General features: G+C 38.4%; 1 protein-coding gene across 1 annotated transcript; it reads right to left on the bottom strand.

Moving 5' to 3' along the window:
• Positions 1-3017: 3017 nt before the first annotated feature.
• cunh11orf96 (chromosome unknown C11orf96 homolog) lies at positions 3018-5220 on the bottom strand. Its single transcript, XM_015060533.1, has one exon. The coding sequence runs from the start codon at positions 4156-4158 to the stop codon at positions 3790-3792; it is 369 nt and encodes a 122-aa protein (XP_014916019.1). The 5' UTR covers positions 4159-5220; the 3' UTR covers positions 3018-3789.
• Positions 5221-15631: the final 10411 nt, after the last annotated feature.

Raw genomic sequence — 15631 nt, 5'->3', positions numbered from 1 at the left:
ATTATATAAATTATCTAAATTATATATAAATTCAAAACAAGCACATACTTCACAGAGATTTGTCAGGAAAATGAACAATAAGTTCGAAAGGTAAACAACTATGGAGTGATCACTTGTAACTGTACACCACCAGGGGGAGACAAACAGTGAAGGCATGAAACTTGGTATCAGAAAGGACATTTAAGACACACCTGGACTCTGAAATACTCACTTAAAAATAAATATCTGAACTTGGTTGTTTGGAAAACAAACAAACAAACTGAAACATCGATGGACTCTGAAAAACAATATTAAGGAGTGAGACTGAAAATCCTCAACAGATCGCAACAATATATTTGTTAAAGTTGCAAAATCTCACCGCCACATCGGAGAAAACTCCAACCTTTAATTCAAGAGTGATATAAATTGGGCCTTCCAAATTTAGATTTAAAAAAAAAAAATTAAATAGGGCAAAATCATTTCTGAAAATGTTAAATATTTTTACCATGCAACATGAGGTAAAATGTTTTTTAATAATCACATTTTGCATCCACTTTCATTCCATATTAAATAAAACACATTTATCCAGTGACTTGTATACCAAAGCAGACTCTGCTGTGTCCAGATTTGCCCTTAATTTATTTCTTAAACTTGTCTGAATACAGCAGTCAAAGTAAGAATGGCATCCCTTTCCTAAAAAAAAATAGAAAAAAAATAACTAATACTTAATTTGTCCAAGTAAAATATTTAACTATTGCATGCTTAATTTATTGTTGAGTAGGAAAAAAGGTGATTTTAATGTTTTTGTTTACTTTTTTCCCCCTCATTTTTTAGCTCGTGAGCACTTTTGATTTAGATTTGTATAATTTTTTATGAACATCGGATTTCCCCCGCTGCCTCCCAACAAAATTGCAGTTGAGGGGGCAACAGAAAATCAGTCCAGGGGCTGAAAGTGGCCAGCGAGCCGCAGTTTGGACATCCCTGCTCCAGATCGTTCAGAGTTGTGGGGCCTCTGGCAGGCTAATGAATTATTTAAGGTTGGGGTTGTCATGCACAAACGCTGAGTTTGCATCTAGGGAGCAATTTCTGTATTTATTTGGCAATATGTTCCAGAAAATTCTCCTGCTAAAACACCGAATAAGGGGCCACCAAATTATTATTATTATTTTTAAATGTGGTATTTCACAAAAGCTTCACCTTCTTTTAGTGTGAGATTATGCTACAGTGAATTTTTTGCTCTACTTTTCATGTGCTTATTAAATTCCATCTACAAAAAACATTTAATTTTTGTAGATGTGATTTCATTCTCCATTTTACGTAAAATCGTAGCTCTGCTTTTAATTTTTTATTTGTTTTAATACTTATTTGATACTTTTTTTAAATCTCAAAGCACTGTTGAATATTTTAATTATAATTCTTTGCTCGAGTATCCTCCAGAGAATTATCCAGGAGCCAGAAACGTCAACAGATTAATAACAATGCAATTAGGGCAAGAGAAAAACAGTAAATATATAAAAAAAACTCATCACAAGCAGGTTGCTTAGCATAATGTTCCCCAGGCTGTGGGTGGAATCACACAGCAGATGCTAGAGACGACTCTTATTCCAGAGAAAATAGAAAAAACACACACACAAAAAAAACAAAACACTTTACCAGATATATTAGTCATGCTGATCTTTCTGTATGAGGACATCACTCATTACTCCGACTAAATTAGGTCTGATGAACGTCACAGAACTGGGACGGTTTTCATTCACTGCCATGTTTGAACCTTTCCTGATCTGATACAGCTAAAATAAACCCTCCATCTTCCATCAAACCCGCCCTCTGCTCTGCCTTCTGTTTGTATTGAAAACAAGACACACGACTTGGCTTGTTTTGGGAGATTTTTCCACTTGTTTTTGTCTCCGGAGCGACGTCAGAGAGATTAGGGCTGTGCAGACAAGAGGAATAATGTAAAAGAAACTCAAAGTTTTTCATGAACAGTAGAGGAGCTGGAGCAGCTCTGTGATTGGCCCGTTTTTCCAGCAGACGTAACAGTGTTGTGGCCGAGTTCACTGGGAAAAAACAAAAACCTGACATTACTGAAAGTGCGTCACCGGCCAAGCAGCAGATACAGGTCAAGTACTGAGTGTTCGCACATGGGGTCAGCGGAAAGTAATCGGCCTTTTACGACAAAAACCCTGAAGACAAATGGGAAGATAAAACTTTCATGCACTCTTCATTGGTGGAGCTGTTATGTTATTTGGTCCTTATAACGATTAATTTGCCCTTTGTACTTTTTCTTCTTCGTAGAGGTTCTAGGCTCTTGGTTGAAGAAAAACGATTGTTTCCTGGAGGCGAGGACTCTGATGACGTTTTAAACGTTACCTGATCCCTAATGTTTGGCCATGACGTATGTACTGTGCCAGTTCAACGCTATGAAGCTTACCGGAAATGGCCTCCACTGTAAACAACCACACTCCACTGCAAAAAGAAAAGTACCAAGTCGAACATGATGGCTGTTAATGCTAATTCAATATTTGGAAGTGTGGTCAACACATTGCTAAAACTACAGGCAGACTACAATTCTAAGATTGCACACAATCTTAGAATTGAGGTTGTGAACAAGAGAAGTTCACAACTTCTCTTTCTGTTATCTGATTGGCCCAGGAAAAATTGTCGAGGTCAACGGGAGAAAGCTCACACTGAGAGGCAAGCAAGATTTGAATCGAGCAAAATAGTGCAGCAAGACAATGTTGATGTTGACATTAGTGTACGTTAAGGTTGCCTTATGTTAATGTTAGCCTGCATCAACGTTAAGTTACGTTAACATTAGCGTACATTAACATTGGCCTATGTTGATGTTTTCTGAATGGACCCAACCTCAGTTTATTGAAAAATCCTAAACAATGTTTAACGGTCAGGTTGTACATCACTTGCCCTGTTGCTGTGGGTTATTACCATTTGCTCCAGGTGCCATCAAAGTCTTGTTGATTTATGTTTTTAGTTTCTTTCAAACTTCTCAAAGTGAATCTGAAATTGACTCAGTGTCCTTGAAAATATTTATTGAAGTACATAAGCAAATATATATATATATATATATATATATACATATACACATACAAAGTAATAGAATCACAAAATATAAAGGTTATCATTTGTATGAAAGTCAAAGTGACCAGAAGTCATAGACAACTTTATATCTAGAAATATACTTGGTTATGCAAATAATAATAATAAATAAATTCATTTTGAAAAATAGAAAGGGAATTTCTGCTCAGTGATCAAAGCAACAGCACTGATTTTATTAACTGAGAAGCTGGGGAGGAAAAAACCCCTTTGCGAGTCTCCAGGTAAAATCTGTGATGGTCCTCTACGGTTCCAGGCCCAGCCGGCTAACTTTTGCTGCAGGACGTTTTGCTTTGTCAATGTATTTACAGAAAAATCAATCACAACGTTAACGTTTTTAGTCATCCTTGCCACATTCGCTCATCAAGTAGAAAAACCTAGATAGAAACAGACGTGCTCTATTGCTCCAAACTGGGAAAATACCCTTCCTCTTCCATATTACTCCTAAATAACTACAGTAGGAAACAAGACGTTGTGCTGAATGTTGCATTGTTTGCTACCTCTACACATTATATCTGTACAGCTGTAAAACCAGCCAGCGGTGGAGGTCGATATGGAAAGGTCCAATGTGCATCTTGGAGCAGTGTGCAGATGAGTTGGTGAGCTAAATGCAGAGTTTTGCGTGGCAGCAGTAGCTTTACGCATAAAGGCAGGACTACAAGTTTGGTTCTGTTCAGTCGACCTCCATCTGTGAAGTCCTCACTGGGTGGAGTCGGAGTCGCTGGAGTCCAGGCTGGCCGGCGTGGGGGTGCGATTGGTCACCCCCGGGCAGTAGAGGGCCTGTGTGCTCCGCCGCAGGTTCTCCAACGACTGAAGGAAGGAGCGACGTGCCCTCTCTTCTTCCAAAGGGGAAGAGCCTTCCTCTTCTACCTCAGCGATCTCGGCGAAAGTGACCGGCTGGGTTTTGAAGCGGGCCTCCCGGGGTCGGCGGGAGCGACTCTTGCCCTTCGCCGGGCTCTTGGGGACGGGCAGTTGCTGGGGGAACTCCTCTGTGGCGGTGGCCATCAGGTGGGCCGAGAGGACGTGGAAGCCCGAGGTCTCCGCCGGCATCTGACGCAAAGCAGCCATGGTGGAACGGGAGCACGAGTGCAACAAAAATGTTAAGACAGTCTCTGCGGACACAAGCTCGTCCTCTCTTGCTCGTTTGGGAGCCTTGTGGTAGAAGAAGAGGAGAAAAATCTCTATCTCAGAAGGGGAAAAAAAGCCAGAGTGGACCAGGGTGCAGACCTCCAAGTCTTGGCAGAATGGAGAAAATCAGTCTTGAAGAAAAAGCGATTGTTGCCGGTGTCGACTCTAACCCCGTCAGTGGGTCTCAGCTCTGTCGTTTGTATGTGCCAGTGTCGCTTTGCTGGAGCGAATGCCACCAGCAGCTCTGACTGTTTCTTTTATAGTGGCTCTCCCCACCCTGCCTCTCTGTCTCTCTCTCTCTCCACACCATGTGTTTACCAGGGCCCTCCCCCCACTTCCCTCCTCTCAGTCAGTCAAAGACCCAGCCTCTGAAACTGTAAGCCCCTCGAAATAAACACATGACAAGACAGCATCTGTGTGTCCCTACGCTGTGTAGCGTTTAACGGATATGCAAAGGACATCCAGAGTCCAAGAACAGTGTGCAGAGATAATGTTTTAAGACCATGTTTAAAAAAGTAGCTTTTGAGACTCCAGCTGCGTTTCCATTGACCATATAATTGAGCAATTTGCAGTTACGCAGCTTCTAACAGGACTTGGTCCAGAATCGGTTTGTATTTAGCTTAGTCCATCTCTTCCCATCAACTCTGAAAAGATTTCCTATCCCTACAGAAGAGAGGCATCGCACAGCTCTGTCCAGTAGTATAGTTTGCATTTTCCAGTCACGCTGTACCATCTTATAGTACAATCAAGTATCTTTGTTGCCTTCAGTACTGCAAAAATGCAGTATAAATCAAATATGACTTAAAAGAAAATTGACTTTGTAATTTAATACCGTGAAATTGGGCTTCTGTCTCTTTAAGAAGCTCCTGCTCTTTCTGAATCTCCGCCTTCAGGAATTCATCGCAACATTGCTCCCATTAACCCTTTAACAATGAATTTACCAGCGGTTCAATGAGAAGTAGCGTGGAGGGCTGCTCTGTGAAACATTTGTTCATTGTTATAAGTAAAATGATCTGCCAGCAGAACTAGTACTTTCTTTAAATCAATTTTAAGGAATTATTGACTCCTATATATTGTGGGAAAGTTACTTATAGGGTTAGTTTTGGCTTATTTCAAGCACACTAAATATATTTGCACTAGAAACTAGACCAAAAATACTTGGTAAGATATTTTGTTTTTGCAGTAAATAGCCTGGACCAAAGCAGTGAAGTGTCCACATCTAATTATATACATACGTATGTTTAATGTCATTTTTTGTGCGTTTGTTATTGCGACAAACATGGCAAAACGGGGAAAGTTCACTGTGCAAGAATGCCTTCAGTTCAGTAGGCGCTACATGAAAAAGCAAAGATTTACAAAGTAGGCTGTGAGACTGAAACATCCCAGCAAATAAACTAAAGCAAATTTGGCATAGGTGTAATAATTTATCTCACCGAAGGTAAAAAAAAAAGAGAGAGGTATGGCTTCACGCTGGCCTCTCTGTGTTAACACTGTAAACATGTAAGCGTGACTGCAGCAGAGCAAAGTACTGGATGTAACAACAGACCCTGTGTTGATACATCAGTCTCATCTGTCACCAGTTAAACTCGCAAAACTTGCACTCAAAGACCAGAGACCAAAACATGACAGATGCGGGTTATGTGTAGAGAAATAGGCCAAATGAGAAAGCTCTAGAAAGTGAAACAAATCACAGCAGTTATAAGTCTTAAAGTGGGGAATAGTAAGAAGCAGTTTTTCTTTTCTTTTCTTTTCTTTTTGATGAAAAAACAAACAGATTTTCGGAGGTCAAATTGGGACCATAAAGTTTGTTCAAAAGAAAAAAAAATTGAAACTGAAAATCCACATCAAAAAAAAAAGTTCAAAACTACTTTTCAGATTCAAGTTTAAAATAAACTTTTTTCTTTTTTTTTTGTTGGTGCTACTCAGTATCTAGTAAAGAGACATGAGTGCAATTGCAGGTTTTATAATTTTGTGGGTGTAAGAACCAAAATCTTAATGTATGTTTAATATATACCTCCTTGCTTGTTTGCTTGTTTTTTTTTTTTGTTCGTTTGGTTATTTTATTTTTATTGCTGCTCTATTATCTGGTCAATTATTTTGTAGATCAATACCCCTTCTTGCTTTTTGTCAGTTTGTAATGTTTATTGTAATGTTTATTATTCACCCTAGTTGGTGAATTTAAAAAAAAAAGTCAGTTTAGAAAAAAAAGAAGTTCAATTGTTATGGACACAGTGGCTTCCGTTTCAGCGCCACATTGCAAAGCTTCGCCCCAGAAACGTTTGTGGCGAAGAGGAGCCCGACCGCACAGAGCTGGTAGTGAGATGAGAAAATCCTCGGATTCATCAGCGGTCCCAGCAGCACTCCCAGCGTGTCACGTCAGCCTGGCTGTTACCGTAGTGACTATATTTATCAGTGTCACTGCTGACGGAGGGGGATGTCAGAGCCAGAGTGGACTGCTGGGATCAGATCACACGTTTTTCTTCCATCTGTGACACGGGTCACATGTCTATTCAGAGTATCTGCGTTTCGACGCATTTTTCCAATCTTGATCTAAAATATCAAACTGTTTTCATATTCATTAAAATTTCGGTAGGGAAAAAAAAGAGAAAGAAATGAGAAATTCAATAAAACGAGAGAAGTGTATCATGTTGGCTTCTGCAGTCGTTTCACAGTCCTGCTATTAATGATAATTTGATGCTGATGTGATAAAAGATTAAGTATTTCTAATCTGCAAAACTTATACCAATGTACAACGTTCAAAATTCTTTAACTTTTTCATTATTTTTTGTGTAGAAGCTGCCATAAAATTTCTGCTTTATTCTCCAAATCTTATGACCTTATTCTGGTAATGTTAACACTATTCTCATTTTCTTTTGTATTTATTCTCATAATTAAATCCATAGCCTGGTCCTAATATTCAAAATCCAAATAAACAGAAGCTGTACAACACGCTCCTCAAAAACAAAAACAAAAAAAAATCCAGATTTTTTCCAAAATCAAATCTTCAAAAACCAAAAAATTCTATTAATTGCTAAAATCGATTCATCGCCCAGCCCTAGTGTGATATCTGTGTTATTTCATCAAAAACGCATCTTCATAGGTGATATAATTATTTTAATTTTAACCCATGACCACAGTCAGTGAAATGCCAGTCCCTCTGAAGGTAGAAAGTTTTTCGAAGCCTGGCCTGATGGGATTTCCTCCAGCGCTCCCTCTGGGGTTTCAGGAGTGATGTCAAACTTTTAAATAAGTTGCCACGATTTCATCACACATTCATCTGGTGACGCGTCAGTGGAGCTCAGGAGGCGAACAGGTCATCCGCTCTCCTGTCTCACACACAGAGACTTGCCAAAGCAAACACACCCTCATGCACTCAGCATGGGCGCAACTTGTTAACAGGAACTTTGAAATGACCCCACGGTTTGTTTTGAGTGGATTTACGGTCAGCATGGGGAAGGTCGGCTATTGCCGGCCAGGTGATACAACACGGCAGACTAGACCTTGCTGTCTGTGTGTGTGTGTGTGTGTGTGTGTGTGTGTGTGTGTGTGTATGGCCCTTTAAAAGTATGTGAAATGAAAAGCTTAGTTTTCTAATTATGTAAAATCAACTTTTTTTTTAGCTTTGCATAATGTTATATAATGTTACTCCCTCATCAAAAACATACCTGGAGTGTTACCTTGTTTCCTTCATGCATGTTTGAGAAATTCTTTAATCTCCCGTGGCAACCATTCAGCTGTGCAAACGCCTGGGTGGACTTAGCCCCGCCTTCAAGGCGAAGCTCCTCCTCAGGGCTTTCTTAAAGAGACAGAGGCCCAATTTCAAGACACTGAATTACAAAGTCTAATTCATTTTAAGTCATATTTTTATAACAACTGAAGGTAACATAGTTACTTGATTGTGCTCTAAAATACTGCCCCTTTAAGAAAGACCTTAAAAATGCAGCATAAATGTAGGTTCTCTCTCTTTACTTTGATACTTGTATGTAGTTAAAAGTTAATTATAGGTTATTATTTTATCAGATCAAATGACACATTAAAACTGTTACTCATTAAGGAGTCAATCAATATCAAAACTACTTTGTATACCTTGTTAGGATGATTGCTGTAGCTCTATGCTAATAAAACTTTGACTTTACAGTTTCACAGCATTCAAAACCAGAGAAACCTGAACATGTAATAACTCACCCATAAAAATGATGACTGCTGGTGGGGTTGGGATGGGCCTGGTGCCTCTGGGGCTCAGTGAGTGAATGGCAGGGTTCACCCAAAGGTCACGCAGAGGTCACGTACAAACTCACACCTTAGGGCAGTTTAGGCTGGCCAGTTATTTCCATGTTTTTAGACTGTGGGAGGAGCCTAGAGCACCTGGGGAGAATCAGGATATCCATAGAGAGAACATGCTAAGTGGGGCTAATAGGGGAACTAGCCCAGGGCGCTAATATTTGGGGTGGATGGGGTACAGATTTTTAAAAAAATGTTTTAATGAATATGTTTTTTTGTACTTTGTACTTCCAATAAGAGTCACAGACTCATCTCAGGCGAGTTGTAATAATATTTGGACATTTTTATGACCGTAAACAATACTCAAGTATTTGAAAAATGATGAAGTTATTGTCATTTATTTTGGGAACAACATGGAGCTACAGGCCAAGGAACGCATTAAACCTACCATCAGTTCATACCTAACGCAAATTACAGCACACCGATTGATGTGATGCAATTTGCATTAGCAAAATATTTTTCTTTCAGTGGATAAGCACCAAAACAGTTTCCACCCCAGAGGTCACAACCTTGTATTTCCGGCCCTGATTGTAAATGTTTCTGAAACGCTGCAACAGGAAACATAACTGTACTGAAATGGACAGCATAGCAGGCCAAGTGTTGTGTGTTTGTGTCCAGTGGGATCAGTTGTTTTCCTCACAGTAACAAGGCTGCGTGTACGGTAAACAAGGACACAGTTTGGCAAAAACAAACTGGACATTTCTGCTGCTAACACACTTATCAGCCATCAGAAAATTAAGAAATAAAAAGCACATTCTAGTCCAGGTCAATGAGTTGTGTCCAAAACAAACAAACAAAAATTGAGTCATCCATTATTTTTACATGAAACTTTTTCTGCCAAGTAGACAAAGTGTCTTGGGAGTGACGTGTGGAGCTGTGTAAAGTTGGTCTCCTCTGACCATCATTTGCTAAACAACTTTAGAAACAAATTTTAACTGTAGAAACATTAAAAATTACTATTGCAGATCTCAATTTCTCCAATTTTTTTGTACATTTAAAGCAAAATATAAATACATTTTTGCATATTATTTACGTTTCTGTAACATAACTAGCCACTACTTTCCTCTCTGCTGTTTTTTTTTTAAGCACGGTCATGAAAGTTACAATAAGGAGTAAGGAGAAATGGAGAAACAAAGAAAATACTGTCACAATATGCAGAGTAAATTTGAAATACAGCTGATTCACAGTAATACATCAAATTATACAGTTAAAAACAACTATTCTTCTCTTGCCACAAATGAAGCACCCAGCAGCTGATGACATTTTCAGGGGAATACACCCAGCTGGGAGCAAGAGGCAGCCGAGACATAATCCCCTCCAGTCCTACTGACTGGTACCGACCCAAACATAAACACACGGCTGGAAAAAAAAAAAAGGTAAAATTTAAAACTAACACTATTAATCGAGACCTTTAGGGAAAATGCATTTTGTTTGTTTGGACAGATTTTGTTAAAACGTATTTATTATTTTACCAGATCAACTGAAATGATGAAATAGTCATTAAGGAGTCAAACGGTATCAAAGCTGCTTTGTATGCCCTGCTAGGGTCTTTGTTGTAGCTTTACGCTAACAAACTTTGGCTTCACAGCTGCTCAGCATCCAAAACCAGATGGAATAATTACCTAAACATGAAATAACTCATTATAACAATGATGACTAAAGGTCTACAGGAAGAACAAGTCAGAACATTCTGCCACCATGACAGATAGCTAGATAGCTAGCTAGTTATATAAGTAGCTAAATAGACAGTTAGATTGATACCTAGGTAGATAGCTAGCTATATAGCTTGTTAGCTAACTATATAGGTACATAAATAGGAATGTAGATTAAACTTGAGGCATCTTTCCCAAGTTCGTTTAAAACTGTTTTCAAACAAGGTCTCATCTCAAACAAAGTGTTGTTACTGTCAGGTTCCAGGTTAGACCGTGGGAATCATCTCACGAAAATTAGTGTTGCAACACTAAACGTGAACGGTGAAAGAAACGGCACACTTCACAGAATTGGGACACTTGCATTTAGAATTCGATTATTTGATTGAAAAACCGTTTCTTGGTAGCAACTTGAAGTTTATTTTGTTGTTTAAAGTGTTTAGAGATCACAGATGTTTTACATACCGATACAATAACAGACTGCAACACCAATTGCATTTATCCAACAAACCAACCCTTTATTCACAATGATGGATGGATGGATGTTTTAACAGAATCTTCTGTTGAACTACCCCTTCAACAGATCTTTGTATCTGTTAAAGGCGAACTTAAACAAGATGTTTGCTGTGCAGCGAAATGAACCAGGAAACATGGAACCATCAACTCAGCATGAACCTTCCCAAACTAGTGCTTGTGCTGGCCACAGTGATGACCTTTGGCTGTACAACAATTAGCCAACCTGTTTACAGACACCAAGAAGTAGAATAGAAAAACATGCAAAAGGTCAAAGATCCAACAAACATTTGATATCGTTGTATAATTGTAAACAAAACAATAACAATAGTAATAGAAAGGTATATCAAAATGCAGGTTTTGCATACAAAGCAACTTTTTCATAGTTTTACTTCTGGATTGAACATGCAAAAATAAAAAATGCAACAAAAGTTTCCAATTTAAAAGAAATACAGTGCTAACTTATTATACAGTGCTGTGAAATGTGTATTCTTTAGTTAATACTGTTGTTCAAGAGCGGAGTGGTGAAAAAGGAAGAAATATAAGCGAGAAAATGATCCAGGGCTGCAGGGTGAAAGGATGAGGAACACATTCCCAGACTAGCAAATCTCCTTGCAGCCATTGTTACGGGACACTCCTGCTAGCACAGCAACCTAAATGTCAGCAGGCTCCAGAGAGCAGGAGAATTAAAGGTACAAAATCACAGCATGTCCTCTTTCCTTGTGAAGAGTAAGACTCTACTGTACTCTAAGAAACCAAGCCCAAATGTTGTGTACGCCATATGACAAAAAAAGGTCCTAAACCAGGGTGAGCAATTTGTCCAAAACTGCCATGTGAGTAACTATGACTACCATTCAGGGTCATATCATTAGTATTTAAGCTAAGAAACTAAATACAAACAAGATATGAACTGATATGGCAACACCATTCAAACAATCATGAATGCAGAGAAGTCAAAATGGCAAGAACTAACAAATGTAAATAAACATATAAATGTTCAAAACACAAACACAAATGAAGACCAAAACACCCTGGGATCATGACAGATATTTATGTTTCAACTTCTGATAAATTCTTTGAAAACCGATGAGTTTGAAAGGCCAACATAAAGTTTATGCAAAGACTTAATATGTAATGTTTATCCCGTTTTTTTTTTAATAACTTCTGCAATTCATTCTGTCATGGCAATGCAAACATTCTGAGGTGAATCCTGACCGATGTTTGTTTCATTATTAGAGCTTGTTTAATTGTAAACTTTTATAAAAAAAATAAATAAAAAATTAATATGATTTCAGTCAGTTCTGTCAAAATAATGTATATCACAGTAAATAACAGAATGTAGTGTCGTAAGACAAGTAGTTTGTTTTTTTTTTGACTGACTTAAAGGCAACATGGTGAGAACACAGTTATTTATAGAATGAGACTTGGGACAGTGGGAAGCACTCCCGTCAGGAACACAGTGTCTGTTTATGCTGCATTTTCACAAAAGCAACAACACTGAAGTCATAAGCTTTTGAGTTTTAAATCTCAAAGCTAAATTTGAGAAATTATTTGGTTTGTCATTTTATTCTGTTTGCAATTAGGAAGGAACAAACAACATTTTATTTCTGCGAGTACAAAACAAACAGAGAGTCAGAAGCCAGAGAATATGAAGCAAGTATCAGCTGAATGTGGAGTGATTATTACCTTGTGCTACTTTGAATTGTAGTTATTGGGACTTTTCGTTACCCACTACTGGCCCTATGCAACGTCATCACCTCGTCACATTGACATCCGGATGTGACACCTGGTGTATTGAACGGTCTCGATTGTTTTCCCAAGTTGTTGTCACCAATAAAGCCATGGCTTCTTCTTGTTCAAGTCGAGCTAATTTGTCTGTACAGGTAGCAGTCCTTGTTGGGGCTCAAAAGTTGGAACTAGCTTAGAAACGGATCCATATCTTCTCCCTCATGTTAGTCGATTTGATCAAATCTCCAACATACCACTATGTCATAAACTGTATCTTCCCTTACAATCGGGGGAGACTTAAAAGTGAACAGAAGTCTAGATGCTAACCAGTTCTATTGTACATGCTAGCATGCTAGGCTCCATAGGCTACAAATAACATCCCACCAAAAACTGGAAGTGGCTGGAAAACAGATTTTTATCTCTATTTTTTGGCATAAGAATATACAGTTAGTCAGTCTATAGACAATCAAATCACACACCATGTGCAGGCCTGCACATCAATTAAAGTGTCAAAAAATATTTAGACTAGAATCGAACGTGACCTCACAGACACTTAAGGAGCCACTGATGACGTTAACATGGGGTTAGCGCCAGCTGCTAATGCTTACAAAGGAAAGACGAGTATTTAGAGAGCGGCGGACAGATAGTGGCAACAGAGAGAGAAACAAAGTGACTTCATGTTTTCCATGATTCCACCACGAGACAGAGCCACTAATATGAAAATATGAAGAAGAGTACAAATTTCAGATTCCCAAGTTGCTCAATGAAAAATAGGGACATTTTTGAGAAATAATTAGTGTAACCCATTTAGGGCTGCAATTAATTATTAGCTATTGGTTTGTCTGGTGATTAATTGATTAATCAGATTTAAAAAATTGGCACATTTTACAGATTTGTCATTTAAACATTAGAAATACATTAAAAGATGCAAAGAAACTTTCTTTTTGGCAGAATTTGAAACGGGCAAACATATGTAAAAAACTTTTTTTTCCCCTCAATCTTAAATGCAAAATGTATTGATTTTTGTACAATTTTGGCTTAATTAACGCTCTGATTGTGTTGTTCTTTCAGCAATTGGCCTTGTTTTTTTTTTTGTTTTGTTTTTTTAAGTCTGTGCACTCCAGTTAATGATTAATCGATTACTCAGTTAGTTGGCGATTATTTCAATCACTGATTTGTTGCGATTAATCGTTTCACCCCTAAATCCATTATATCCAGTCAAAATGGCTATTAAAATGTATTTTGGGAATTTCATTGGAGATATGTCAACCAATTAAATACTAAGGCTGTAATTTACATTAGATCCAGTAGAGAACTCCAGCTAAATAAAGAACAGGCGATACCAACCCTCTCAGAGGTGGATCCCTGAGTGCCAGCTGCAACATGATACAAAAGTCCAAACAGGATGAAGTAGACAAGGAGGGTGCCAGGAGGTAAAGACACGTAAGAAACGACCCAGGCCACGGGTGGGTGGACTATTCCTGTGTTGACGGCTCCTGTTGTGAATGTTTAGGACATTTCCCTGCTTGAAGATGTTTTATTTAAATAAATGGATCATTAGCAGCCTCATAAAGAGCTTCATGGAAGGTTTCTAAGATTGTAGAACTATTTAAAGCAGCGTGACAGAGCAGGGAACCGCGTAGACCATATGGGATTCTGTCCGTCAACAACCATTATTGGAAAGTGAAGAGTAAAGGACAGGAGTGGATTACAGAACAGCTTCCCGGCAAATCAGGACAATTTCAGGCTGTGCTCAACAGTAAACATGAAAACACAGACTGATTCCCAGACTGAGATAAAGTAGGTACAATGTTAGTTATCTATATGCTAAGGTTCACAGACAGTCCACCTCTTTTTGTCGGTGTGTTTAGATTAGCCTATAATTCTAAAACAGAGCAAAAGATCGACGTCATCGTTCACAACTTCTCCTTCTGTTCGCTGATTGGCACGTTTGAAATTTTACTGGAGGAATCCAAGTCAATGGGATGAATTCCAGATGGAGCACCAAAGGGAGATGAGAATCAAGCAAAATTGTGCAGGTAGGCTAACAAGAGTCTAAATTTAAAGAGAATTCACTTCATCGTTGTAGTAGCTATAGCTCGAATATCAACCTTTGAAAATAGACACGTTTAGAAATAAAAGTCTGTCATGGCGCTTCGTTAAAACTACCAGAAGAAATTTCAGAATTGCAATAATATATAAAAAAGATAAATAAAATAACACAATATGATCCACCATTTTTATGCTCTGATTAATGAAACCGAATGACAAAACAATGTTTTTCTCAGTGATTTGCTGTTATCGTCATCGCTGTGAATCTTAGCTGGAACAATCGGTGCTCAAGGTCATCTCGTCTGGAACATCAAGGCGCTGTGCCGAAATTAAATCTAATGTTCGTCTCTAGTTAACTTAATGTGAGATGGTGCCTTTTATTTTGTACAGAATGTTCCAGACCACACACCCGGACACTTCAAATTCAGCAGTTGTTTTTTTTTCCTTTTCACTACTTTTTAAGCAGTAATCTCACAACAGGACAGGAGCTGTTGCAAATTTAGTCACAATCAATGAGAACCCCTAATTGCCTAATTGTCAAATTTCCCCTTTTTGGACACAGAAACGTGTTGTTCTGCGGTGAGCTGCGAAGGCAGTTTGCTCGGCGCAGCGCTCAGTCGTACGAGACATGAAGAAAGAGGTCAGAGAAAAGAGCCAGGTCAAGGACAAGAGAAAGTTTTGGTGGCCATGGTTACACTGTTTGATGTAACTGGTGGAAAACTGAGGTAAACACAAGCAGGTGGGAGTTTGCTGTGACATGCTGAGCACCAGCGAGTACTACACTGACACCGATCCCATTATTTCCTTCTATTTACCATCTTATTCTACGAAAAAATAAAATAAAATAAAACATTATGCACAGCGTTTGGTGAAAATATTCATACTCACAAGAACTCTCCTCAGACTTACAATTGACAGGCAACACAGTCTAATTTTGAGCATCAGTAAAAAGACTAAACTCACCGTTTAGTTTTGTTGTGAGGACAGAAGCCAACCCTAAGCAATTGTCCAAACTTTTTGCCACAGTTTTTGTGGCCAAAACTGTTTTTGCCACAGTTTTGGCCACAAAACTGTTTTTTTTAAAGGGGCAGTATCACGTAAAATCAACTTTTTTTTTTCTTTTTTTTTTTTTTTTTGGTTTTTTTATTTTTTTATTTTTTTTCCTAATTAAAACCATTCCTGGGGTGTTT

The sequence above is a fragment of the Poecilia latipinna genome, unplaced genomic scaffold, assembly GCF_001443285.1.
Source record: "Poecilia latipinna isolate Pla-1442-1.1 unplaced genomic scaffold, P_latipinna-1.0 Scaffold1723, whole genome shotgun sequence".
Taxonomy (NCBI): Eukaryota; Metazoa; Chordata; class Actinopteri; order Cyprinodontiformes; family Poeciliidae; genus Poecilia; species Poecilia latipinna.
The sequence above is the reverse complement of the archived record's forward strand: the minus strand, read 5'-3'. Positions and strand labels throughout refer to the sequence as shown.